Consider the following 25,358-nt stretch of genomic DNA (forward strand, 5'->3'; position numbering starts at 1 on the left):
AGGTCATCACTCAAAAATGCCCCACTTAACGAAATCTTAAACTCCAAAAGCCCACCCTCTGACCACAATGTTATTCTTTTGGCTTTCTGGCTTGCTTACTTCTACAATACCTCCTACCCAACATCGTTACCATCTCTACTACTTTAATTTCCTGTGTTCTGAGTTTGTTAGTCTCATCTAGACTTTACATTCTTCGTTATCAGGCCCCAGCCCACAGAGAATCACGTTATAAATATTCTTTTGCTAGCACCCTTAAAATATCTTTGTCCCTATGCCTGTCTATTGCGTAGGACCTAAAAATCTCCAACACAAGTTATCCAACCATTAGTTTGTCAAGTGTTACAAAAAAAAATCACACAACCATACAAACTGATGAGATTTCAGAATTTATGACATCCAATTTCAGCAGAGACTTTAACACTGCTTAGTAATGTGTCTCCAGTTATTTCTTCTCCTGGTCCCCTTAGTGATTATTCAAAATACATATTCAGCTCCACAGGGTTGAATTAATAATTTTATATTCATATCATGGAATACTATCCATCCATTATTTTAGTACATGAAGACTTAACGATGTCTTTGTGACAGATTAAATTGGAAAGTGATAATAAAACCTTATTACAGTATGACTCCATACCTTGTTTAAAGCAATGTACAAGTCTGAACAGAAAATTATAGACCAGTAACATCAAGGTATTATACTGATTTCTCTGGGAAGCGGCAGGATTATAGTTTGTCCTTCTTTGTTTATCTGTATTTTGTAATATTTTGTTTGCTTGAAGTTAATAATATCTGTCCCACGTTGGATGCTGGGTTACCTCAATTTCACTATAAACATTGTAAGGTACCTACTACACAAGAGCTTTGCTGCTGCTCTTCTATACACTGGATACATTCCTCACCCCTTGGTGGGACTTAGGGTGAGGGGTAGGTTGAGAAGTTGCAGGCAATGACAAGACCCTAGGTAAGGCTGGAAGTGCCCTCTCTCCAGCATCCTGGATATTCCTTCACCTCTCAGGCCAGTACTCAACCATGGATCAATGCTATGTATCTTGTCTGCTTTGGCACCCAGGCTCCTGAGTGTCCCTGGAAAGGTCACAAAAGCAGGAGGACTAGCGATACTATGAACACTATTAAAATGTCTGTTCTACTTTCCCACCATGGTTGGGCACTTAGCACCACCACCTGTCAGTCCTCTTACTTGGTTCACTTCTTCTCCCACCCTGGCTCAGTGATTATTTTAGTCTGTTAATGTTGTCAAGCTCCCCAAAGCTTCTCACTCTCAGCAAGCAATCTTGATTTCTTTATACATGAGTAAGTTGAGGCTAAAAGGCAGAACTCTTCTTTCCTGACAGCAAATCATCCATAGCCATACCTTATAGAAAATGAAAACCTTACCTTCTTACAGAAAACGAGTTTATTCCTTGTTCAAGACCAACCTATCCACTCACCCTTGCTGGTATTCCCTTTCTACCTCCTTTGGAGTCCCTCTTAAGGAAAACATCACCACCACAAATCTCTCACAATTAAAAGTCAGTATGTAGCCACCATCTTATCATCTAATTTCTACTTTTCACTTCACATCCAAACCACATATACACTGTGAACCACTTTTCATCCTCCTGTAATCTGAGTTTTCCCACCTAAAACTCTGGTATAGCTGCTAGAAGGATATCAAGGACTTCCTTACTGCAAAATTCAATGGACACTTTTCCTTTTCTAGACCTAGTTAATCCCTGATGTTCTCTGCTCCTTTGGCTTCTGGGATACTGAATTCTTCTGCTTCTCAGCATACCTTCCTAATCATTCTTTCCTCATTCTGCCTTGTGGGCTCCTTTCTCTCCTGTACTTAAATGTTTAATGTTCCCCAAGGTCATTTTCCTAGGTTACTTCATCCACTCTGAGACTTAAATTACTACCAGTATGTTGATGATACTCAAATTAACATTTCTAGCCTAGACATTCATACTTGCGTGTTCAGACAGCTCTCTGAATGTTAGAGAGGCATTTCAAACTTAGGAGGTCTAAAAATGAATTTACTGTATTGTTATCAAATAGATATCAATAAATGATACAACCATTTATCTGGGTGCCAAAATGCATCTCTTGGTTTTATTTCTATCTTCTACCAGAAAGCTGAAGAAAGTCTGTAGATCTTTTCATAAATTAACAAACTGTTGTAAAGAGTAAATCAAGAACTTACCTTAAACTTTATTTTTAGCTTTTGTGTTTCTGTAGAGACCTCTCCTTTTTTTCCTCCCTTTTCTGCTTCTTGTTCCCCATCAGAATCACTATGTGAATCTGATAATTTGGACTCTTCTAGGGTGCCAAGTGACTTTTCATTGACTTTACTAGAAAGCAGATCGCCAGAGTGTGGAATGAAATCATCAGGTTTTTCCCATCTGGATTCTATTCAACACATTTTAATAGTCATGTTATTTAGTTACCAATTCTATTTAGAAGTAATTCCCAATATAATGTTTCCTGTTACTTACAGTATATTAAGTGACAACACTGCATCTGTTTCACACCATCACTTGATCAAGAAGATAATAAATAAGAGATCCCAAAGGTCTTGCTATTATCTTTCAGAAATTAAATTCAAGCAATCTGGATTCACTAGATGTATAAACTACAGCCCCAATGGAAAGAGACCTAACAACTGGTAATACTTTCTGAGGACTCAAAATTGAACCAACACCAGTTTCAGGAAACATCGTAATGGGCACACATGAGATTTACTGAAGTTTATTTATCACAAAATTTCCCTGGGATCTGCATAAAGTGGAATAATATGGCGAAGATCTGAATGAATATAATTTGTCATTTTATAATCAAAGGGAAAAAAAAAATCTCAGTTGAACTCTACTGCCACCCAGTGGTTTCTTGGGCTTTTAGTAAAATGATAGTTCTAATTATCCGCAGTTATTCTCTATTTTTAGTTTAATAAAAGGGACAGGGATTCTAAAATTTATTGTTCAACTGGGAAAGTTTTAAGAGTAAAGGGGGCTCTATTAATAATCACATTGATCCAGACATACACTGAAATTGTTGAGGGAAAATCAGTATGTATAGTCCCTTATTAATTACAGGGTTCTTGCCAGCACTAATAAAAAATATTACTTTTTCCTTGTCTTTATTTCACACAAGTCATAAAAGAACTCACAAGAAATAATTGGTTAAGCATCTAATATGTACCAGGCACTGTTTGGGGAACTTTAGAGACGCATGACCATCATGAACTCACATAGTACAGGATCAGCTCTACTTAAGCGCAAATATAGGCTCAGTGACTTACCCACAATCATAGAGCTGGTAAGGGAAGCTGTGCGTTGAGCTCACTCAGATCTAACTCTATAGTTATATGTTATTTTATCTTTATAAGGATTCAGTACATCAAGTTTACTGAGGTAGAAGCATTGTCATCATTGGGCAGGCTGGGTATCTACTTGGAGGTCAAAAGGGCCTTTTCCTCCTAAAAGACTTAATGCTATGTAGCAGTCTTTGGATAGCAGGAATTAAAAAACAAACAAACAAACAAAGCTCAAAGTTACACCAATACTATAGCTATTTTGGTAAATTTAATTGCAGAAGAAACCAACTATAATTACTGGAAAGACTAGTTTTATGAAATTAGGTAAAATCTTAATTTGAAAAACTTAGATAATAATTAGGTAACAATAATGCATGTTTTCTAAATATTTATATAACTGAAAATTATTAAATTAGTAAAAGTGAAAATTAGACAGTCTTAGCCACTGCTAAAATAGCTTCAGTTCTGCTTTTTAAAATAGGAGAAGGCAAGGTGAATGAGGTGATCTTCCAAGGTAATGATTATATTTCTAAAATAATCACGATAAAAACCAATGATGGTAGAGAAAGTAAAAATGATTTTCAAAGTAAAAAAATTTGTGAATGCAGTATCACTTGAGAAGAACAACACATGGCTCAGTGTATTATAGAAATCTTTTTGCTTTTCCATTGTATTAATGTTTTTAAATTATAAAAAATACGTACTTGCTACAGAAATATGTTTATTAGTATACTAAAATTCTCAGGTTCAGACAATTCATCAGCAGGCTAATAAGCAGTGTGAGGTACAATTTTAGACAGCTTAAGAGATAAACAAAGGTAATACTTACCCCCCGTTTCTGTATTATAATAATAGGTATAGCCATTTTCACTTAAACCTTCTACCCAAACGGTCTTCACTGCCGTCTAATGGGAGGAAAAAAACCAGCATAAACTGAAGATGTGGTCATATATTAGATAACTAAGGCAGAGTCAGCCAACCTTTCCTTTCCTCTTGACACCTGGCAATTAGGGGTGGTGATACTGATCATGGCCAGGAAGCTTGATTTGTGTTCATCATGAGCCACCTTTCAGGGAGGGAATGCCTTGCCTCTGAAAGCCAGGAACAGTCCTTTGCAGACTGACAGGGACATGTAAATGGCAACTGACTGCAAACCAACTAATAATATTTGCCCTGCGTGGACTTTTAGGGTAGACATCACTTTTCCACCACCATCCACCCTTTTAAAAAAAGGACTATAGGGGCTTCCCTGGTGGCGCAGTGGTTGAGAGTCCGCCTGCCGATGCAGGGGACACGGGTTCGTGCCCCGATCCCGGAAGATCCCACATGCCGCGGAGCGGCTGGGCCCGCGAGCCATGGCCGCGGAGCCTGTGTGTCCGGAGCCTGTGCTCCGCAACGGGAGGGGCCACAGCAGTGAGAGGCCCGCGTACAGCAAAAAAAAAAAAAAAATAAAAAATAAAAAAAAATAAAAAATAAAAAAAGGACTATAGAAAGAAAGGAACAAAGGGGGTTGGGGAGACAGGGAGGCTTATCTGGAAGTAAATTTGCTTAATCAACCCTACAAAAATCCCAGAAGCCAATCACTTAAAAGAATTAAAACAAGACTATTAATGTGCTTCAGTTACCTTTTTTAAGTTTCCTTGAAATCCTTCAGGTTTCTCCCACTGAGATGCTTAAAACAAAATATATTGCATTTGTAAAATCTTCCCCCCAAAATTTAATTTGGCAAAAAATTACAAGATATTCAACGTGAACGAAACGCTACGTGTCTACAGGTTAAAACATAACTGAAAAATAAAAAGAAACAACATATATCCCAGTAGTACTGTGAAGAATACATGTGGATGCTACGTAACCAAGACGGAAGGACAGAATGAAGGATAAGAAGTTACTGGTCCTTCACAAGAAGTACTAGAGCTAGGTAGGGCTCCTCTTAAAGATTTCTTGGAATTCAGGCTTTATCAATTTTGACATCTTGGGGCAGGGGAGAGTGAGAGATGGAATGAATGACTCCAAAGAGGAATAAGATGAAGAATGCAGGAATTAAAAACAAATATTGCTGAGAGCAAGAGTATATAAAGTAGGATGGTGAACAAAGGCAGCAAGGAATAGGCACCAGAAGAGAGAAAAAATGTAATTAATAAATAATTTCTATGTAAATTTGAGAAAGACTTATAATCCCTAGCATACAATTATTTATGGTTCACTGCTGAACAACAACACGCACTTCACTTACGGCTCAGTGCAAACTCTGAGATTACTATTCCTATGTCGTCAAAAACTGACTGTGATTCTAGAGATCTTAATAATTTCCATAATACTGGTAGCCCAAGGTTTTCTTCGTGATTAACTCTCTCATCTCATTTCCTACCTTCCTGACCATTCTTACCGTTTCTTCTACCATTCCTTTAATATATGTACCACCCACCCTTTCCACTTCTTGTTCTCTTCTTTCTCCTTGTGACCTCATACACTCCTAAAAGTTAAAATATTTACAAAGCTTTATTGAGAAAATATAAAGCTATAATTTATTTGTAAGGAACCCACTATTAAGTCTTTAATTATGACTTGGAGTCACTATGAGAAGGGTACCTTTTTAAAGGGCACATCATTTTTTTTTACCAGTGGCAAAAACGTAAAGTTAGTCTTTCATTGTTTAAACGTTCCAATATTAACTAAAAGTCCTAACACAAAACAAACTGTCAGTTCTCATTCTCTACTATTTTTATGCCTAAATGACTTACCTCCTGTGATAAGATCATAATAGTAATGGTAACCCTCAGAGGTTATGCCTTCTACCCATCTGCCCTTTGAAGGGTCTTTTTTCTTCTTCTTCTTTTCTTTCTGCTGATTTGATGCAGAGGTGGGTGGGATAGTGCTGGTTACTGGTGACACGCTTGGATCTGAAATTTCTGAAGAAAGATGAGAGAAGGGTGATGTAGCTGATGTAAATTTTTTTTCCTGTTATAAAACACTAATAGGGCTTCCCTGGTGGCGCAGTGGTTGAGAGTCCGCCTGCCGATGCAGGGAACGCGGGTTCGTGCCCCGGTCCGGGAAGATCCCACATGCCGCAGAGCGGCTGGGCCCGTGAGCCATGGCCGCTGAGCCTGCGCGTCCGGAGCCTGTGCTCCGCAACGGGAGAGGCCACAACAGTGAGAGGCCCACGTACCACAAACAAAACAAAACAAAACAAAAAAAAACCACTAATAATTTTATTCCAATTAAAAGCCTGACAAGATTGTTTTCGGAACTTGACTCGTTATTACAAAGCCTATTTAGAAAGTTAAACATGTAAGAATATAAGAATATCCTGGAGAATTATAAAAAAGAAGTGATAAGGGGAATCTAGTCCTACTAGATATTAAAACATTCTGAAACTCTGATTAAAAAACCAATAGTGTAAAACTGATCCAGGAGTAGACAAACATATGACTGAAACACAATAGTACAGAAACAGTTCCAACTGCATATTTCTGGTATTTCTTATTAGAGAAAAAAAATAATTTAACAAATGATGTTGGACTGACTGGTTAATTATTTGGGAAAAAGTAAATTTATTCTCCACTCCCTGCTCCTCCCATGTTTTTACATCAATATAAATTTCAGATCAAAGATATTTACGAGAAAAAACAAAAAGTAAAATAATGTTAAATTTGACTGCATAGAAATTCAAATATTTGGTATGGCAAAAATAAAAACAACAAAAAAACCATAAGACAGACAAATGATAAATCTTTACAACAAATATGACAGAGGATTAATGTTCCTAACAAAGATCCCTTACAAATCTAACATTTTAACACAAAAGTGGGCAAAAAGTACAAAGGTACTTTAACACTTAACTTCACTAATATCCAAAGAAATGCAAATACATACAATTTTTTTTTGCATTAGATCAATAATACTGAAAAGAATGACCAAATCCACAGTTAGTCAGTATGATCTATCGGATATCTACATGGGTATAAAAAATGGGTAGTTTTTATGGCTTTGCTTTTTTCCAAAGGAATAATTATTCCCAACATCAGTTAATAAAATAATTTTATTTCTAGAAAAAGTATAAATCAGCCCAACATTTGTGAAGACAGCTTGATTTAATCAATCAATATACAAAATATATTTACACTTAAATCTGCAATCTCACTTCTAGAAATCGAGCCTACAGAGATAAATGTGAAAACATGTCTACATAAGGGTGCTCACTGAAACATTCTTCCTAACAGTAAAAAACTCCAAGGAACCTAAATGTTAATCAGGAAGAGACTAGTTACATAAATTATGGCATTTTAATGGCATCCTATTATGGCATTTTATACCCTTTATTGAACACTTGTTACAAGTGGTCATAGTAATGAGCAATTCATACTATTATGTTACTTAATTTTAGTAAAAATTGAAAGTCGTATCACTAGCAAGAGGCGATTTTGGTTGACCCCAAAACTTGTGTTTCTAAACACTCTGTAGCCACTAAAAATAATGTGTATCTTTAATTATTTAAAAGAAAAGACGTATTTGACATATCATTTAGGGAAGAAATAAAACCACCCCCAAACAGACCACAGCATAAAATGTACAGTATAACTTTATTTAAAAAATTCTAAAGATGTCTGGAGAAATCTTAAAAGCAGCGAGTTTTAAAAACTCTCTTCTTTGCCTATACTGTTTCAATTTTAAAGGAATACATATTCTATTTAGAAAACAAGGCTATGAAAAACATTTGATAGGAAAAATCCAACTAAATATAAAACACTAAGATTTATTTGCTCATAGGGCAGCATAACAGAATCTCCTGATCTACCTAATTGATGAGATGAATTTTCAACTACGTCTTTAATTCTGCAGGAATGCCTACAATCCTTTTCCCCCTTAAAATGAACATAAAGCTTTAACCTTGTAGAAATACTACTACCCCCACCTTTTAACTAATAATGTCCAGGATATTTTAAAAGTCTGGTCACGGACTTCCCCGGTGGTGCAGTGGTTAAGAATCTGCCTGCCAATGCAGGGGACAGGGGTTTGATCCCTGGTCTGGAAAGATCCCACATGTCACGGAGCAACTAAGCCTGTGTGCCACAACTACTGAGCCTATGCTCTCCAGCCCATGAGCCACAACTACTGAGCCCACATGCCACAACTACTGAAGCCCATGAGCTCTAGGGCCCACGTGTCACAACTACTGAGCCCGCGTGCTGCAACTACTGAAGCCCACGCTCCTAGAGCCCGTGCTCCGCAACAAGAGAAGCCACCACAATGAGAAGTCCTTGCATTGTAACGAAGAGTAGCCCCCACTCGCCGCAACCAGAGAAAGCCTGTATGCAGCAACGAAGACCCAACGCATCCAAAAAAAAAAAGTCTGGGCACAACTGTTCTTATGTGATGAGGGCAACACCAATTAACTTAACTGTTACTCTGCTTAAAAAGTTAATCAAAAGCAGATTTTGTTAGAAAGTAAAGAATACCATTCCATGTTGACTACTACAACCGTTATGCAAGCTCAACAACTGAGATCTGGTTTCAGGATGATGGATTTGTCATGGAAGAAATGCTTTATAGAAAGTTACCAACTTAAAGTCTAAATTCAGTGACAAGATAGATATACACCACTTAAATAATGCCTTTTATCTGGAAATGAGTTATCCTCAGACCCTCAAATTATCTACCTTCTTGCTGGCGAGCATGTGGTAAAATGGGAGCCTTCATACACTGCTGGTGAGAATGTAAACTGGTTCAACCACAGAGGAAAAAAATATGGAGGTTCTTCAGAAAATTAAAAAATAGGTCTACTATACCATCCACCAATTCATGTCTGGGTATATACCCAAAGGAAATGAGACTGGATTGTGAAGAGATATATACTTATTGCAGCATTATCACAGCTAAGTTATTCATAGCTAAGACAGGAAACAGCCTAAAATGCCCATCAACAGATAAGTGGATAAAAAAAGATGTGGCATACACACACACACACACACACACACACAAATTCAGCCATAAGAAGGGAGGATACCATGCCATTTGCGACAACATGGATGAACCCTGAGCACATTATGCTAAGCGAAATAGGCCAGATTCGGAAAGACAAATACTGTATGGTATCACCTATATGTGGAATCTAAAAAGTCAAACTTGTAAAAGACAGAGCAAAATAGGGGATGGCGGAGTGGAGGGATAAGACTGATGTTGTTTAAGGGTACAAACTTGCAATGAATAGTAAATAAGCCAGACGTCTAATGAACAATATAATGAATATAGACAATGATATCATACTATAATTATATAATATGATAAATATTGCTACAATCCCATTACAATAAATGTATCAAAGTAACACACAATGTTACATACATGTCCAATATATTCAATAAAAAAATTAAAAAGTAAAAAAAAAAAATCTACCTTCTAGTAGTAAAGTCACTTAATTTGTCCACACAAGGTTAATTCACTATAATTCAATTATATAAATAAACATGATTCATAGTTTTGACCATATAGATAAAGTGAACGGGGTTTATAATGCAAGGCCAATTTTTTAAATGAATAGATCCATTTAGCCAAATAATGAGAATACATAAAAACTCAAGTGTCTCGGAAACGAACCGCTGACCTACGATAGAGCGAGGACTAGGAAACCCCAAGAGTAACACAGTTGTTGTGAATGGAGGTATTGAAAGATGAAGATTTAAAAGCAAAACGAAAGTGCACGAGCAAAAGTCCCACAGTCTAAATAGGGCTGTGATGTACAGGCAAAGCACTAAGAGTACACCGAGCTATAACCTCTCTATGGAAACACTAAGAGCTCACTTAGCATGACCTCTGATGTTACTTTTAGAACGTGCTGGCTCTTTTTTTTACCTGACTCTAAGCCAAGCCTTTTCAAATCCTCTTGGTATGCTTTCAGGGCAGCTGCCTCCATTGCAGCAAACTCCTTTGATGCCTTTTCTTCTTCCTTTGCCTTATCCAGGCTTTTCTGTTTAATCTGCGTAAGACACATATAAAAGTGAAAGCTAGATAAAGGGCTGATATTTACATAGAGAAATTGGCAAAGAAAGAAACAAACTAGATTACCTCACTGATCCTCCTTGCCACATTTTCCTTATGGTTCTTTCCTCTTTCATGAAATTCAATGCTCTTGAAGATTATAAAAAAAAAGAAAATACAAAGGAAAACTACACATAATGTTCACAGCAAAGTAACAGTAAATAAAGATATGGAACATAATAAAATTGAATTACAATTGGCAGAAAAGATTAAAAATAATTCTAATGCAAATTGGTCCTTTTTATCAAATCATGCTAAGGAACTAAACACATTTTTTATTATTATGCCCTCTGACTAGGTTTCCTTTGGTGCTTAAAATAAACTATGATGACCATATTAATAGAGAAATATACAAGGTACCCTTGATGACAAATCTAGTGAATACTGTAAAGAGGACTCAAACAAGACATGAAGCCAAAGGAGGAGTGGAAAAAAAAAATCTTAACTTCAAGAAACACCTCTCAACATAAAATGTCAAAACCCGCGAACCTCTAGAATTTGTACTGCTCTACTTGCCACATTAGGTAAAAGACACAGAGAATAAACAATGATTCTTAGAACCTTATTCCTCCAAATTGCGAGAAAAGTAGATGTTAAAAAACTCCTCCTAAATTGTAAACAAATACTATTACTATGTGGTAATGGTACAAAATGTAAAACTTCTATGCAGGGCAATTTGGCACTATCTGTCAAAATTAGGCTGCTGTAATAGAGAACAAAGAAGCTCCTCATATACTGATGATGAAAGAGCTCCAGCATATGGTGTCCAATTAAAAAAAAAAAACTGTGATGCATGGCAGTGTAAACAGCATGCTACCTTCTATGCATGCTGGAATCAGAACTTGTATCTATATGCCTATAGAAACAATGAACGGAAAGACAAGAAAATTTAAAAAGTGGTAACCTATGAGGAATGATGGTAAATGGATGGATGGGGACAGAGTTGGTGAGGGAATGCTATTACCTATTTAACAGCCAGAATGCCCCCTAAATTACAAATGTGTTGTTGTATGCAGTAAGAAATTTTTGGTAAATTTTCAAAATAAGTTTTGTCAGTCAATTCTTATCTAACATATTTGCTGATTATTCGAAAGTACTGCTGTGAATTCCTCTTTAAAGTGTGACTTCATAAAGCAAACATTCATCCTCTATTTTTCATATGTTCATTTCCTAAAGTTGGTTATATTACACAAAGAATATTTAAGGCCTGTTCAAAAACAAATTAATTTTGTTTCTAAAGGTTAAATCAATGTATATTAGCAATTCAAGAAGATGAAGAAAGACTATCCCAGAAGGAATTATTTACTCTAGATCGTTGGTCCCCAAACTTTTTGGCACCAGGGACCGTGGAAGACAGTTTTTCCCTGGCGTGGGTGGTGGGTGGTGTTGGTTCAGGCAGTAATGTGAGCGATGGGGAGTGTCTGTAAATACAGATGAAGCTTCACTGGCTCGCCCGCCACTCACCTCCTGCTGTGCAGCCCGGTTCCTAGCAGGCCCTGGACCAGTACCACTAGAGGCCTGGGGGTGGGGGACCCCTGCTCTAGACAACTCAAAAACACTGAATTGCTTGGATACTTCCAGGGAAGAGACTATCAGTGATTTGTGTAGCTTTTAAAATTCGTGGCATTTTTTTTTTTGTAAGGATGGCTAAGTCAAACAAAATAGTCAAGAACTTTAGCAACTATTCAAAAAGACAAAAGTAAAGCAAGACAAAACGGAAAAGAAAAAATCCTTAAACTCTTTGCAGATAATAGTAATAAATGTCTATCAAAGAAACATAACACTGTTAAAGATGGGGCTACTGTTCTTCTGTGCATCCCACTCTACCAAATAATAAGGATATGAATATACATTTAAAAGATACCCTACCGTTTATGTACTATGTACATAGACTATGACATGAAAAACCCAAAAATCAATGGTGCTTTTTGTTTCATGTCTTAAAAGCTGAATTTGGACTAAGGCATACAGTAATAATGTGCTTAAAGGTTCCTATTTTCATATTCCATGACAAAGGTAACAATGTTCTTTCAAATTTAAGCATTTAGAGATATAAAGCTCTGCATCAAACATATTTAACTATCTCTAGAACAGAAAACATACAAGAAAAAGTACAATAATGTCGTTTCTTTCTACGTATTAAGGGCTTTCTGCTTTTACTTTTGTATATGACAACATTACAAACAGCACCATCATAACGTAGGTGTTTCATAAACATTAATGCAATTACCCACGCTATGTCCAGTTCCTTAATGTGACTGAAGGGCCACAGAGAAATAATTTGGCTTAGTACATAATTAAATTTGGGCTGATGAAAAAGAGGCGGCTCACAGCTTTCCTACAAGGAATGAAAAGACAACAAAAATTGTTCGATGTTTTGAAAAATCAAGAGCAATGTATATGAAACTGTTTTGTAAGCTCTGAGTTTAGATCAAAAAGGAACATTTCACATGAATACAATATTATGAGAATCTTTAATAGAGCAATTATCATACAGGCCTATTGTCCGCTATCCAGCACTTGCAGTAATCACAGAATTTCTTTGGTTGGGACTTCCAGTAGTCTGCCCTGGAAAAGGAAAAACAAGTTTAAGTTTATTTACAATTTAAATTTAAAAAGGTAAATTTTTGCATGATTTACAACTTCTTAAAGAGTCCGAAATATAAGCCTCTGCTACTGAATCTTGACTTGTTACACACAGCACCCTGCTTTATTATTTAGCTGACTGAAATCAGTCAACTGAAATTGGGAGTGGAAAAAGTCTGCAACGGATTTAAAACGCCCTTAAACAAAATAGCTTTTTAAAAAATGCCTCATTTGTTACTGTCATCAGTGTTAAGAAATAAGGAACATATTGGAGAAGATTATCTATTCTTTCCATTCCTTTCTGGCATTTTTGGAGATTACTGTTAATTGAAACATGAAGAAACTCATAAAGTTCACTTTAAATCAAGTTATTTCTACCCGAAGAACAAAACATAAGACACCTCTGGTGGGAGGCCGTGGTTCCTCTGAGACTATCAGTTAATACAGTTTGTTCTTGAGCCTCATGGCAAAAGAGAGTTGGAAAAGCCAAAGGATCTCTCGCCGGCAAGACCAAAAAATAAAAAATAAATTCATAGGCTAACCAAGGCTGGCCGCTTCTAGTAGGCGGAGGAGGCAGAGGTGGCCGCAGCCCAACCCTACAATTTCACAATACCCCACGGTTCAAACGCTACAGAAACCAGAAGGATGCTCTCGGCCCCCAACCGTGTAGGTGGCGGGAGCGCTCCGTCGCTTTGCGGCGGCCGTCCAATCTCCAGGGGCCGCCAGCCTCCCTCCCAGAGCCCGTGCTCCAGGCCCCCGGGGCGCTCTGCGGGGTAGCATTCCCACCCCGCCCAGAAAACCGGCCCCGCCTGTCCGCTGCCAGCCCCGAGCGAGTTAAAAGAGCATCCGTCACGCCCCCCGGCCGAGGGCGGGGGGAGAGGGGTGGTGGCGGAGCGAGAGACCCGGAGGGGGAAAGGGCCGCCCGGAGAAACAAGACCTCGTTGTTTAGAGCCTGAGACCCGACTCACATGACAGGACCAGCCGCTCCGCGGGTCGCTCCGGGCCCGGCTGAGGCTCGCGTTCCCCACGCGGGGCGAGTCGGAGCCCAGCTCACCGCGAGGCCCACCGCAGCCTCCAAGCCCGGACACCTCCCTTCTTCCCCGGGACCAGTGTTCCACGGTTCCCAACTACGGGTGCCCAGACGACTCAATCCGCGTTCGAAATTTCCTCTCCTTCCCCTCCCCCTCCAGGGGCGGTACTCCCGGCTCCGGAGAGGTGGGGTTGCTATAAACGGGTTGAGGTCACCGAGAAGGGGTGAAGGCGCGACGGGACCTGAGCTGAGGGACGGGAAGCTCAAGCCTCACGTCCCCGCATCATCCCGCCTTCTCTCTTTTTCCCTGAGATCCAGAACCTCCACCCTTCTTCTAGGCTCGCTGGCTCGTGGCCGAGGAGCTCGCGCGCCGCCTCCGCCCCGAACGCAAACAGCTGTTCCCAGAGACGTCGCCGCCCTCAACTTTGCCAACTAGTCCGCACGCACTTTGACCAGCAGAGCAGCCCGGACCTGTAGGCTGGGGGCCGTTGGCGGAGTTAAAAAAAAAAGAGGTGAAACAGCTGGTTTCGGAGCCGAGAGTCGCTTGGGTTGGCCTCAGAACTTTCCTGAGGCGGCGGAGCGACCCAGCCCCGCCCCCCGGACGCCCGCGCGCTCGGGTCGGGCGCGTTCCCTGGCTCGCGAGCGCGTGGGCAGCGGCGGTAGCGACTCGGGTGGCGCAGAGGCGGCGGCGGCTGGAGTGGCGGTGGGCGGTGGAGCTGAGGAAGCGGCGGCGTTTGCGCTTGTCAGGTGAGTCACCGCAGCTATCTTAGCAGCACTTCCCATATGGTCTAGCGGTTAGGATTCCTGGTTTTCACCCAGGCGGCCCGGGTTCGACTCCCGGTATGGGAACGGTGTGTCCTTTTTAGAAATGGACTGGGGGACTAACTCATTTTTATTTCCAGTGGCTCTAGCTCTTTTTTCCTGCCCCCTACCCCAGGTGATTTCGTGGAAAACGCGCGTTAGAGTAGTTGTTAGTGACGCCGTGAACTGGGCTGCGGCTTTGGGAGACACGAGTGCCGCGCCGGGCGGGCTGGAGGAGCGAGTGCACGCAGGGTTCCTCTGCTCCTGCCGGAGGCTGGCGGGGCTGAGCGGCGGGGAAGAAGTTTCACTTTCCCCGGGGCCGCCCTCCCGCCCCTCCGGCCCCCGGCCGTCCCTTCCAAGCGCTCGGGAGGTGATGATTAACTCTGGCCTCGCCTTATCTGCCCCCAGTGCCCCCCTCGGGCCCACACCCTCCTCCTCGGCCGGCCCCTTCTGACGGTCCCAAGCGAAGCGGGGCGTGTTGGCCCCTGCCCTCGGCGCCCGGGAGCCCGCGCCCGGCTTGAAGCCCCGTTGTCTCGGCCGGGTGTTGACTAGAAACACCCCCGACACAAAGCAGCCCCCTGGCAGGGGAGGGGGGGCGCGGGGAGGCGCCGAGGGCGGTCCGGAGATCCTCAGTGCCCGCGGGTGCGCTCTCCTGACCGCGCAGCTGCCCGCGGCAGCCGGATTGGCCGCGTGTCCACCCCGGGCTCCCGCGGCGCCCGAGCCCCGCCCCGAGGCCGGCCTGCGAGGTCATCCCAACTTGACATCGGGGGCGCCGGCCGTAGTTCTCAGAAAGTACCCCAGACTCCGGAGCCACAGACTTGAGTGTTTCTGCTCGGGAAGGCCTCTGGGGAAGGGCGTCCGTCCCGTTCTCCGCCCACGCCCGTCCCCCCACCCCCCCAAAACACACACACGCTGTGGAGAAGAAAAATACCACCAGGATGAGATGTCTTTAAAGAAGAAATGTGACTTTCCAAAAGGGTCTAACGTTTTGAGCGCCGCGGATAGAAAATCCTGGGGTGGAGGTGGGGCTTGGGAGAGAGAAAATTGGCCGGAGACTGGGGAGGGGATGTTATAACAAAGTTTCACTGTATTTTTAAATATAGAAGCCCTGTGTTTATTACAAAGAAGGGGCAGCTGTGTCAGCAGCATGTGAGCTGTAAATGAAACAAAAGCGTTATCTTAAATGCAAGCTGAAATTAGAAAATGGGGTGAGCTCTAATGTTTAGTCTATTGGGCCTCCGGGAACAAATGAAGAAGGAAAAAGTGGCTCTTGTGGACGGGTCTTTGGTCAGTGCCATTGAGAAGAGCAGAAGGGTTAGTTGTTAGTATGTGCCTTCCCAAACTGTGTTTGATAGTTTTAACTGCACAGTGAATTTTGAAAGAATCTGTTAATGTGGACAGTATGATGAAGGATGAATTACTTTCACATTGTAAATAAACTTCCACAACTAAAAATGTTTTAGATCATCTTCATTAGTTCAAATATTTGAACGTTTTCTCTACACCGAGCATCATCAGATACTCTTGGAAGTTAACTGATGTTCAGGTTCTTCATGTTAGGAGGTTTTGGAGAGAATCCTGAATGGAGTCGTATTTTGGCCCTTTTGATTAGCTGTATGACCTTGTGATAGATCTTTCACCTTCTCTGTGCTCTGGGTTTAGAGCCATAAATTCTTGATAATACATACCACTCACAAACTTGAGAGTTAAAAGAATTGTTGAGCAATTCTTGTGTCGGTAATGAGAGTGGAAAAGTTTCAATTAAATAGAGGATTGTGTCGTTGTTCAGAAACCATTTACTAAAAAATTAGGCCTGAGTTTGGGAGGAAGGAAAGATCCTTCTGCCTTAATTGCCTCCAGAAGAGCTTCAATCTTGACCTCGCATTTTGTGACGACTTGGTATCAAATTGTGCTAAAATGGATGTGATTTTCAACTGAGCACCCAGTATAATTGCAAATAGCTTTATATATATTTGAGGGTATGCTAAGAGGAGTAGTTTGGTGATGATATATCTGTCCGAGACATAGACTTATATATTGTTGTGTACCAGGCACAATTGGCTAGGGCAACATCTGAGTTGCACAATTCCTTCAAGAGCACATAGGTGAGAAGTCACTTCTACGCAGGGAAGAGGACTAGAGACCAGACAAGGAAGGGAGAGTGTTTGCCCTGGACCTTGAAGAACGGGTTGGATTTCTCCTGGTGGGGAATGTGTATCAGAAAGCTGAGATTGGGGCAACAAGTGTGAGGCTGGCTAGTAGCCTGGCTGGGTGGGAGCACACAGTGCCTGGAGGGAGAGCCATGGGGGTCAAGTTGGGATGGTGAAAAGGGAATTTTAACTGGATAAATTTTGACTAGGTAACAAGTTGTTTTATGGCATTTACTAGACTTTTTAAAACATTTTGTGTCTCTTTGAAGAAACTATAGCATAATATGTGAAAAATTCTTTTTTTTATGAGTCAAACAATATAGAAACATGTAGAGTATTTTGTGTCCATGGGTTTTATGTTTAGCAATTAGATATTAATTTTTAACCAATGGAGTGGAGAAAATCAATGAACATTTAAAAAAATGAAATCTAGGTTTAGATTATGAGAATGATCTGCAACTATATTCTTACTGGAAATAGTCTAAGACAGAGCTGCTAGTTACTGTCGGTGAAGCATACACCTTAAATTGGTCAGGACTAGGTGATAAATTTGTAAGGATTCATTCATATTCTTGTGCCTTGCTTCCAAAACACCATTGGTAGTCATGTTTTACATGTTCTCTCTTGAGCCACAAAATAAAGTGATACTAAATGAGTGGCGTGGATTACCCAAATAGTCTCTTTACTATTTGTTACTATTAGGTGCAGCTAGAAGATGTACTGACAGTTCAGTAAACGTTTGCATAGATGAACACCTGTACGTAAAGAAATATAAGGGATGGGAAAATGACGATGGCATTTTAAAATCCAGAGACTTTACTGTGGTCTCTGAGCCTAACATTGTCTAGCCTCTCCTTGGGTCCCCAACGCCACCTCCTCCCTCCTCTCCCTTTTCATTGTACTTCAGCTGCACTGGCTTCTTGCTTTTTGTTCCTTGAATGTGCCATACTTGTTCTTTTCTCAGTCTTATGTCTTGCTGTTTCCACTGCCTGCAGTATTCCCCCTCCAGCTCTGCACATCTCACTCCTGTCAGCGTTACCTTATCAGAGAGGCCTTTCTGTCTACCCTCACTAGAGACTCCCTTTTCTGGTTACTGTCTGGTTACTTTATGCTGCTTTATTTTCTTCTTTTTCTTATCTGAAATAAACATGTTTGTTCCTGTTTATTTTTTGTCTTATTCTACTAGAATATAAGTTCCATGAGAGTAAGAATACCGTGTAGTGAGATCACTCTTGTTCTGTAAGAGTCAAACAGTAATGAAGAAGTTGGTACCGTCATAGGTTGCTGGGGGAAATGTAAAATGGTGCAGCCACTTTGGGAAACTGTTTGGCAGTTCCCTCAAAATGTTAAACATAGAGTTGCCATGTGACCCAGCAGTTCCACTCCTAGGTATATACCCAAGACAAATGAAAACATGTCCACGCAAGAACTTGTACACAATTGTTTATAGCAGCATTCATAAGCAGAAGGTGGAAACAACCCCAATGTCTGTCAGCTGAGGAATGAATGAATAGAATGCAATGTATCCATACAATCAAATATTTTTTGGCAATAAAAAGGGATGAAGTACTGATATATACCACAGCATAGATCAATCTCAAGAACATTATGCTAAACAAAAGAAACCAGGTTCAAAAGACCACATTTTTTATGATTCCATTTATATGAAATGCCCAGAATAGACAAATCTGTAGAGAAAGAGGATGGATTATGGTTGCCGAGGATTGGCCAGGGTGGGGGAGGATGACACGGGGGATGGGAAGTGATTGCTAATGTAGGTACACAGTTTCTTTTTAGGGTGATTAAAATGTCCTAAAATTACATTATGATGATTGTTGCACAACTCTATAAATATACTAAAAAACATTGAGTTCTACTCTGTGTAGGTGAACTTCATGGTATGTAAATTATATCTCAGCAAAACTGTTAAGAAAAGATCGAGGCAATCAAAAGATACAGAATATTTTGTCTCCATTTTACGTTTATCATTTGGATATTAAATATTTAAAAATAATAATGGAATGATTTAACACTGGAACTCTAGCTCCTAGATAGTCCAGGAATGTAGCAAGAGCTCAGTAAATAACAGACGAAGGAGGTTGAAGTATACAGATAATTAAGATACAGTGCACAGTGTGATAAACGCTTAGAGGAGACTAAGCCAAGGGTTACAAGGGTTTGAAGGTCTCTAAAATGTCACGTCTGGGTTTGTGTGAAGAGAATGGGGAAAGGCCTCTAGAAGGCAGCATTTGAGATTGGCTTGGAAGGCTGCTTATGCTTTGCTGGTGGAGATGACTGAGCGGGAGACAAGGCTATAAGAAGGAAGCAAGCAGGAACAGAGGTCCCTAAGCAGTTGCTGGCACATTTTGGCTGAGCTGAGAGTACAAATAGTACAGGAAGGGATCACTAGTAGTAGGAGTATAGTGTAAGAGTGCAAGAATGGGCTACGGTCTGTAGCAGACAATGTCAGTGCTGGCAGAGCTCCGCTGATGTCTTTTTATCATCCCCCCCAACCCCTCGTGTGCTTCTGATGGCTCATACTTGGGAAGAGTTGTGTCCCTTACCGGCAGAGAGCTGGAAGTACCTGGGGGTTTATCCCCCTTCCCCTAATAGCTCTCAACCTGAGACTGTCCTGTCAGGAGAATATCTTTGGAGCAGGGACTTTGACTTTTCCCCCGTTCTGTATCATCAGCACTTGGAGCAGTGCTTGGCACTCGGTGAGCATTCAGAAAATATTTGAGTGAATGAGTGAATGAAAACCAGGAAGTTGCAAAGCATATTCAAAGTGAAGTTTATTTCCTAAATCCCCTTGACTCTTGCAGAGCGCTTAGATAGGAGATTTTGGAAGGTTCTGATTGTGAAGGTCCTTGAATTTTGGAGTAAGGAGTTTACTTAGCTAAAAGAGGGAATTTCTGGTAATATGATAAGTGTTTTAATGAAATTAATTTGGCAATAGTGTGCAGAATGAACTGGGGGATGGAAGGGTTGTGTCTGTGGTGTCCACACTGACCGAGGTTGGGGGGTCTTCTGCAGTACAGTAATAATCTAACAACTCTCTTTGCCTCTAGTATCTCCCTAAATAGGGTGGTGGCAAAAGAATATAAAGGATTAGATAGAAGAGGTGCATTGAAGGAAAAATTTAAGGTGTCAGGAGTAAATACTCCTCAAAGAAATAGGGAAGTTAACGAAGCATAGATTTTTTTTGGAAAGGACAGACAATTTTTGCGATTGTTGGTCAGACAGTAAATTATTATTGCCCACCAGTGTGTGTGTGTGTGTGTCTGTGTGTCTGTGTGTCTGTCTTTTTGATCACTGAAATTGTACCTTGAATTCAGAGACAAAATTAAGACTGTGAGACTGCCACCCTGTGGACAATATAACTTAGAACTGAAATCCTCAAAAATTATAATAAAACTTGATCCACTTGAAATTAACTATTATAGAACTGATTGTGGTTCTTCCATATTGGTATATGTGGTTATGCTCATTAAATAGAAAGTTGAAATTAGTTTGTTTTCTAAACTTTTTCTGGGGCTTTTAAATAAACGGAATTTAAATGAAATCAGTAGCTTTAAAATGTTGCAAAGAAATTCAGGAATGCCTTTTAGATGGCATGCTTCTTTCTCTAGAAATTTCATATCAAAGAGTGTGTTTTTTAAAACATGGTGGCACGTATGCCTGTTGTAAGGTGGTACTTTTTTCTTGTATTTTTTATCCTATTTTATACATATGTCCTTGAGAGTTATATTTCTTGAAAAATATGTGAGGACTTCCCTGGTGGTGCAGTGGTTAAGAATCGCCAACCAATGCAGGAGACATGGGTTCGAGCCCTGGTCCTGGAAGATCCCACGTGCTGTGGAGTAACTAAGCCCGTGCACCACAACTACTGAGCCTGTGCTCTAGAGCCCGCGAGCCACAACTACTGAAGCCCACGGCCCTAGAGCCTGTGCTCTGCAACAAGAGAAGCCACTGCAATGAGAAGCCCACTCACCGCAACAAAGAGTAGCTCCCACTCACCGCAGCTAGAGAAAGCCCACGCACAGCAACGAAGATGGACCGCAGCCAGAATAATAATAATAATAATAATAAAAAAATAAAAACACTTGTTTTGAAGAAAATGAATATTTTAAAAGAGAAAAATATGTGAAAGTGTACCCTATCATTTTTTTCCTCCTAAGTGAAAGTGGCTTTCCCTTCCCACTTTTATAGAGTAGGATTTTATTTTTAGAAATTCGCCATGCTTTGAAGAATTGCCTTCATTGTATGTTTGTAAATAACTTGGCTTTTATTATAGGTTATTTATTTAGAAGGGCAGTCTGCTCACAAATTAAACTGGTAAACTAGCTTGAATCAAAATGAAATGGTGGGTGTGAAAAAATTGTTTGCTCTCTGCAACTCAGGAAATGGTTCTGTCTAGAACTCTGCAGAGTAAAACTTTCCCAGCAGATGAGCTGCTTACAGCCTAATGTTGTAAATGGCTTACACGCTTGTTTTCCCTGAGGAGTCTGGAGGGGTGGGGTCGCCATTTAGCGCTGGAAGTTTGTGTTAGCGGTAAAGCAGAAGTGGGCTGAAGCCCCATTCTGAGATCACAGTCATGCATCCTTTCTGAATGTGATATCCAGGATGAGGAAAAGAACGAATGATGCATCTACTGAACCCCTACCCCCTTCACTTTAGGGACCTTATGTTTTGGTCATGGAGAGGTTTTCAAATATAATGTTAATGGTTTAAAATATTCAAATATTTCTCTGAGTTATTTTTCTCAGAAGTGTAGCATGACAAACATGATAATAGACTTTCAATATTAGGTTTTGTTTAACGTTTTCAAAGTAAATAGATGAGATTGTGACTTTTCTGAACTATTTTTTCCTACATTTATATCTTATATTCCACAGTTGATGTATACTGTGTGATTTGAAGTAGACTATTAATGGTGAAAATGCAAATGCTTATCTAGGTCTGCAAGGTACATTGCCATATAAAAAACAGTATTATTTAGGTACTGTTTAAGGAAAGTAACTTTCAAAATACTTCATGGTCTATTTGCTCCTTTCCTAAGTATTGGGACAAAGAGCCAATAAAATTAGAGGTGTATTTCTGTTTTCTAACCTTCTTTAATGGTTTAATTATCATATCATTTTTGAAACTATGGAATTGAACTTATATAAAGAAATTTTTAGCTTAATATTTAGCCTACACTTAAACTTTGTTATCACGTGGTATCTGCCTTTTTAATGCTAGAATGGTGATTCTTTTAGGATTAATGGTAGTTAGTATTCCCTTTTACTTTCTAAGCATGGGTTCATTTTCATAACAGTAAGTATAAAACATTTTGTTCTTTGAAAAATAATTCCAGCATAGATGACTTGAATTTTGATAATAACAGTAACAACTGTGTCATGAGTTTTGTGTGTCTGTTGGGTGTGTGTTTACAAATCTTAATAGGTCTTTTATTTTAGAATGCAAACTATTCACTATTAAATAAATACCTTTGATTTGAACCTTTTTTTTTTTTTTTTTTTTTTTTGCTTTATTTTAGATGTCTAGGGAGGTACTTAGCCTAGTGACTTCTAGATCCAGAGGGTCTTCTAGATAGTCTTAAATCTTTACTTGTAGTTTAATCTTTTAATTTAAAGTTTCTTTTGGGTTCAGAATCCCAAGATCAGGATACATTTCTGATTTAGGATGTGTTGATATACTGCTTTGTGTGAAGCTTTTTATCTGTTTCCAGGTTTAATTAAACACTTAATTCAAGTTTTCAAGGTTGTAATGGGATTTGTTTTGCCCCATCTGTGCTTATCACTGATACCTTCCTATGCCAAGGGACCCACTGACCCTATTACCTGGGAAGGATGGGGCCCTGCCACTGAGTCATCCCCTGGGTAGGGCAGGCACTGACCCAATCACAGAGCTGAAGTGGAAAGGAAGAGCATGACGGGAAGGGTGTGTCCCAGAAAACAGGTGGCAGGTAGGGGGAGGGGAAGCATTCTGATGGAAGGCAGAACATAGGCTTAAGGAATTCAAAACTTCATGCAGGCAGTTGGCATCAGGAAATTTCAGATATGAGTGGGAATGCCTTTTCGTTATTTATTCTCCCTGTTTTTTTTGCCCTTTCACATGAACCACAATTTTTTTTAAATTAACTGATTTACTTTTTTGGCTGCGTTAGGTCTTCGTTGCTGCGCATGGGCTTTCTCTGGTTGCGGCGAGTGGGGGCTACTCTTTGTTGAGGTGCACGGGCTTTTCATTGCAGTGGCTTCTCTTGTTGCGGAGCACGGGCTCTAGGCATGCGGGCTTCAGTAGTTGCAGCACGCGAGCTCAGCAGTTGTGGCTCGCGGGCTCTAGAGCGCAGGCTCAGTAGTTGTGGCGCACAGGCTTAGTTGCTCCACGGCGTGTGGGATCTTCCTGGACGAGGGATCGAACCCATGTTCCCTGCATTGACAGGTGGATTCTTAACCACTGCGCCACCAGGGAAGTCCCCTGAACCACAATTTTATTGTCCCTTAAATCTTGCTTTGAAAGACTGTTTCTTCTTTTCTATTTTCAATACCTTCTAGAATTGTCTTTCGCTAGTTCATGGAGCATATTTTAAGAGGGCTTTTTACAAGTTTGTAGGAAAAAGAAAGCACATAAAGTTTATATAAAAGTAAATCTGCCACCTCACACTCATTAGGATAGCTACTCTCAAAAAAACCCAAAAAACAAAAAACCAAATACCAAGAGTTGGTGAGAATTTGAGGAAATTAGAGCCCTTGTGTTCTGTTCATAGGAATGGAAAATGGTACAACCACTATGGAAAACAGTTTGGTGGTTCTTTGGAAAATTAGAAATAGAATTACCAAATGATCCAGCAATTCTATTTCTAGCTGTATACCCCAAAGAATTAAAAGCAGTCTCAAAGAGATGCTGTACTTCCATGTTCTTAGTAGCATTATTTACAGTAGTGAAAAGGTGGAAGTAACCTAAGTGTCCATAAATGGATAAATGGATAAACAAAATGTGGCATACACTTACATGGGAATATTCTTCAGCCTTAAAGAGGAGGGAAATTCTGACGCATGCTACAACATGAATGAACTTGGAGAACATTATGCTAAGTGAAATAAACCAGTCACAAAAAGACAAATACTGCCATGATTCCACTTACATGTGGTAACTAGAGTAGTCAGAATCATAGAGACAGCAGTGGAATGTTGATTGCCAGGGGCTGGGGAGAGGAGGAATAGGGAGCCGTTTAATGGATACAGAGTTTCAGTTTCGCAAGATAAAAAGAATTCTGGAGATTGGTTGCAAAACAATATGAACGTACTTGTTACTACTAAACTGTACACTTCAATGGTTAATTTTACCGTAATTTTTAAAAAAGGCAAATTTGAATTTGTATTTGGATATGCAAATTGTAAGAGAGTAAAAAGCATCTGTAAGGAGGTTGAAGTTACTTGATTTGGTCAATATTTAGATGCTTGGGATGTAACAATGAAAAAACCAGACAAGATCCTCATGAAGCCTACCTCTTAGTGGGAAAGACAGACATTGATTGAACAAGTAAAAACTGTGTTTGAGTGTTACATGCAGAACAGGGAGACAACTAACAGAGTAGGTGGAAACGCAGCTGTAGTGAAAAGGCTTCCCTAAGGAAGTGACATTGAAGTGGGATTTGAAGGATGGGTAAGCACTGGCTAGGAGAAAGAGAGGGATGGAAAGTGATGGGAGGCTGAGGGAGTAGCATTATGCAAATGCTCCAAAGCAGGAAAGAAAGGGTATTATGCTTTGGGAAATGGAAGGAGGTGCTGAGGGCTTAATGTGAAATGTGATGGGAGATGAGGATGGCGAGTATCGGACCATATAAGGCATTGTAGGTCATGTTAAGGATTTTGAGTTCTACCTTAAACAGAGTGGTTAGACATTGCTGTGTTTCAAGCCAGGGAGTATGGAGGTGAAATGAAGTGGAAGTAAGAAAAAAAAATGTGTCTTTTTATACAATGTACCCTTTAAATATAAATTACCTGCTTAATCTGGTGCTTGAATGTCAGAAGGAAAAGTGGTTCAGTTATGTTTCTTCAGATGATATATTGGTTGCCAGTGTGGCCTGTTAATGTGGTAAGATGTACTTAAAGGGTGAATTTAAGGGAATCGTCAAGGGTAATTGAGTAGAGGCGATTTTTACCTTTATATTCTGACTTGTTAGTTGAAACCGTAGAAATGGATGAGTTTGCCAAAGGGAGAGTCTGGAGTGAAAAGAGGCTTTTCAACGGAACCTTTAGGACATCCAGTGTTCAGTCATGAGATAGAGGAAGTGGGGCAGAGAAAGCTGAGGAAGAGTAGTGCAGCACTGGGGGAAAACTGGGAATGAGACTTACGAATCTAACAAAACAAGCTCTGAAAGTGTTAATTGGATTTAGCCCAGTGTGGTCATTGACCTTAGTTAGAACAGATTTAG

At 40.2% G+C, this 25,358-nt stretch overlaps 2 protein-coding genes across 2 annotated transcripts in view; one reads left to right on the top strand and one right to left on the bottom strand.

Annotated features, from left to right (window-relative positions):
• WBP4 (WW domain binding protein 4) overlaps positions 1-14,058 on the bottom strand; it is a 34,160-nt gene extending 20,102 nt beyond the window's left edge. Inside the window, exons 1-8 of the mRNA XM_082602454.1 lie at positions 13,906-14,058; positions 12,847-12,919; positions 10,379-10,441; positions 10,166-10,289; positions 6,058-6,225; positions 4,939-4,985; positions 4,143-4,218; positions 2,204-2,409 (exon numbers count right to left, since the gene is read on the bottom strand). Of these exons, the coding sequence (XP_082458580.1) occupies positions 2,204-2,409; positions 4,143-4,218; positions 4,939-4,985; positions 6,058-6,225; positions 10,166-10,289; positions 10,379-10,441; positions 12,847-12,919; positions 13,906-13,907 (759 nt within the window). The 5' untranslated portion in view covers positions 13,908-14,058. The remainder of the gene's footprint in view (positions 1-2,203; positions 2,410-4,142; positions 4,219-4,938; positions 4,986-6,057; positions 6,226-10,165; positions 10,290-10,378; positions 10,442-12,846; positions 12,920-13,905) is intronic.
• Positions 14,059-14,519: 461 nt separating this feature from the next.
• The window catches only part of ELF1 (E74 like ETS transcription factor 1), a 106,405-nt gene continuing 95,566 nt past the window's right edge, over positions 14,520-25,358 (top strand). The window contains exon 1 of the mRNA XM_082602450.1: positions 14,520-14,714. The gene's annotated coding sequence lies outside the window, so the exon portion shown is untranslated. The remainder of the gene's footprint in view (positions 14,715-25,358) is intronic.

The sequence above is a fragment of the Mesoplodon mirus genome (assembly GCF_964341445.2).
Source record: "Mesoplodon mirus genome assembly, chromosome: 17".
Lineage (NCBI taxonomy): Eukaryota > Metazoa > Chordata > Mammalia > Artiodactyla > Ziphiidae > Mesoplodon > Mesoplodon mirus.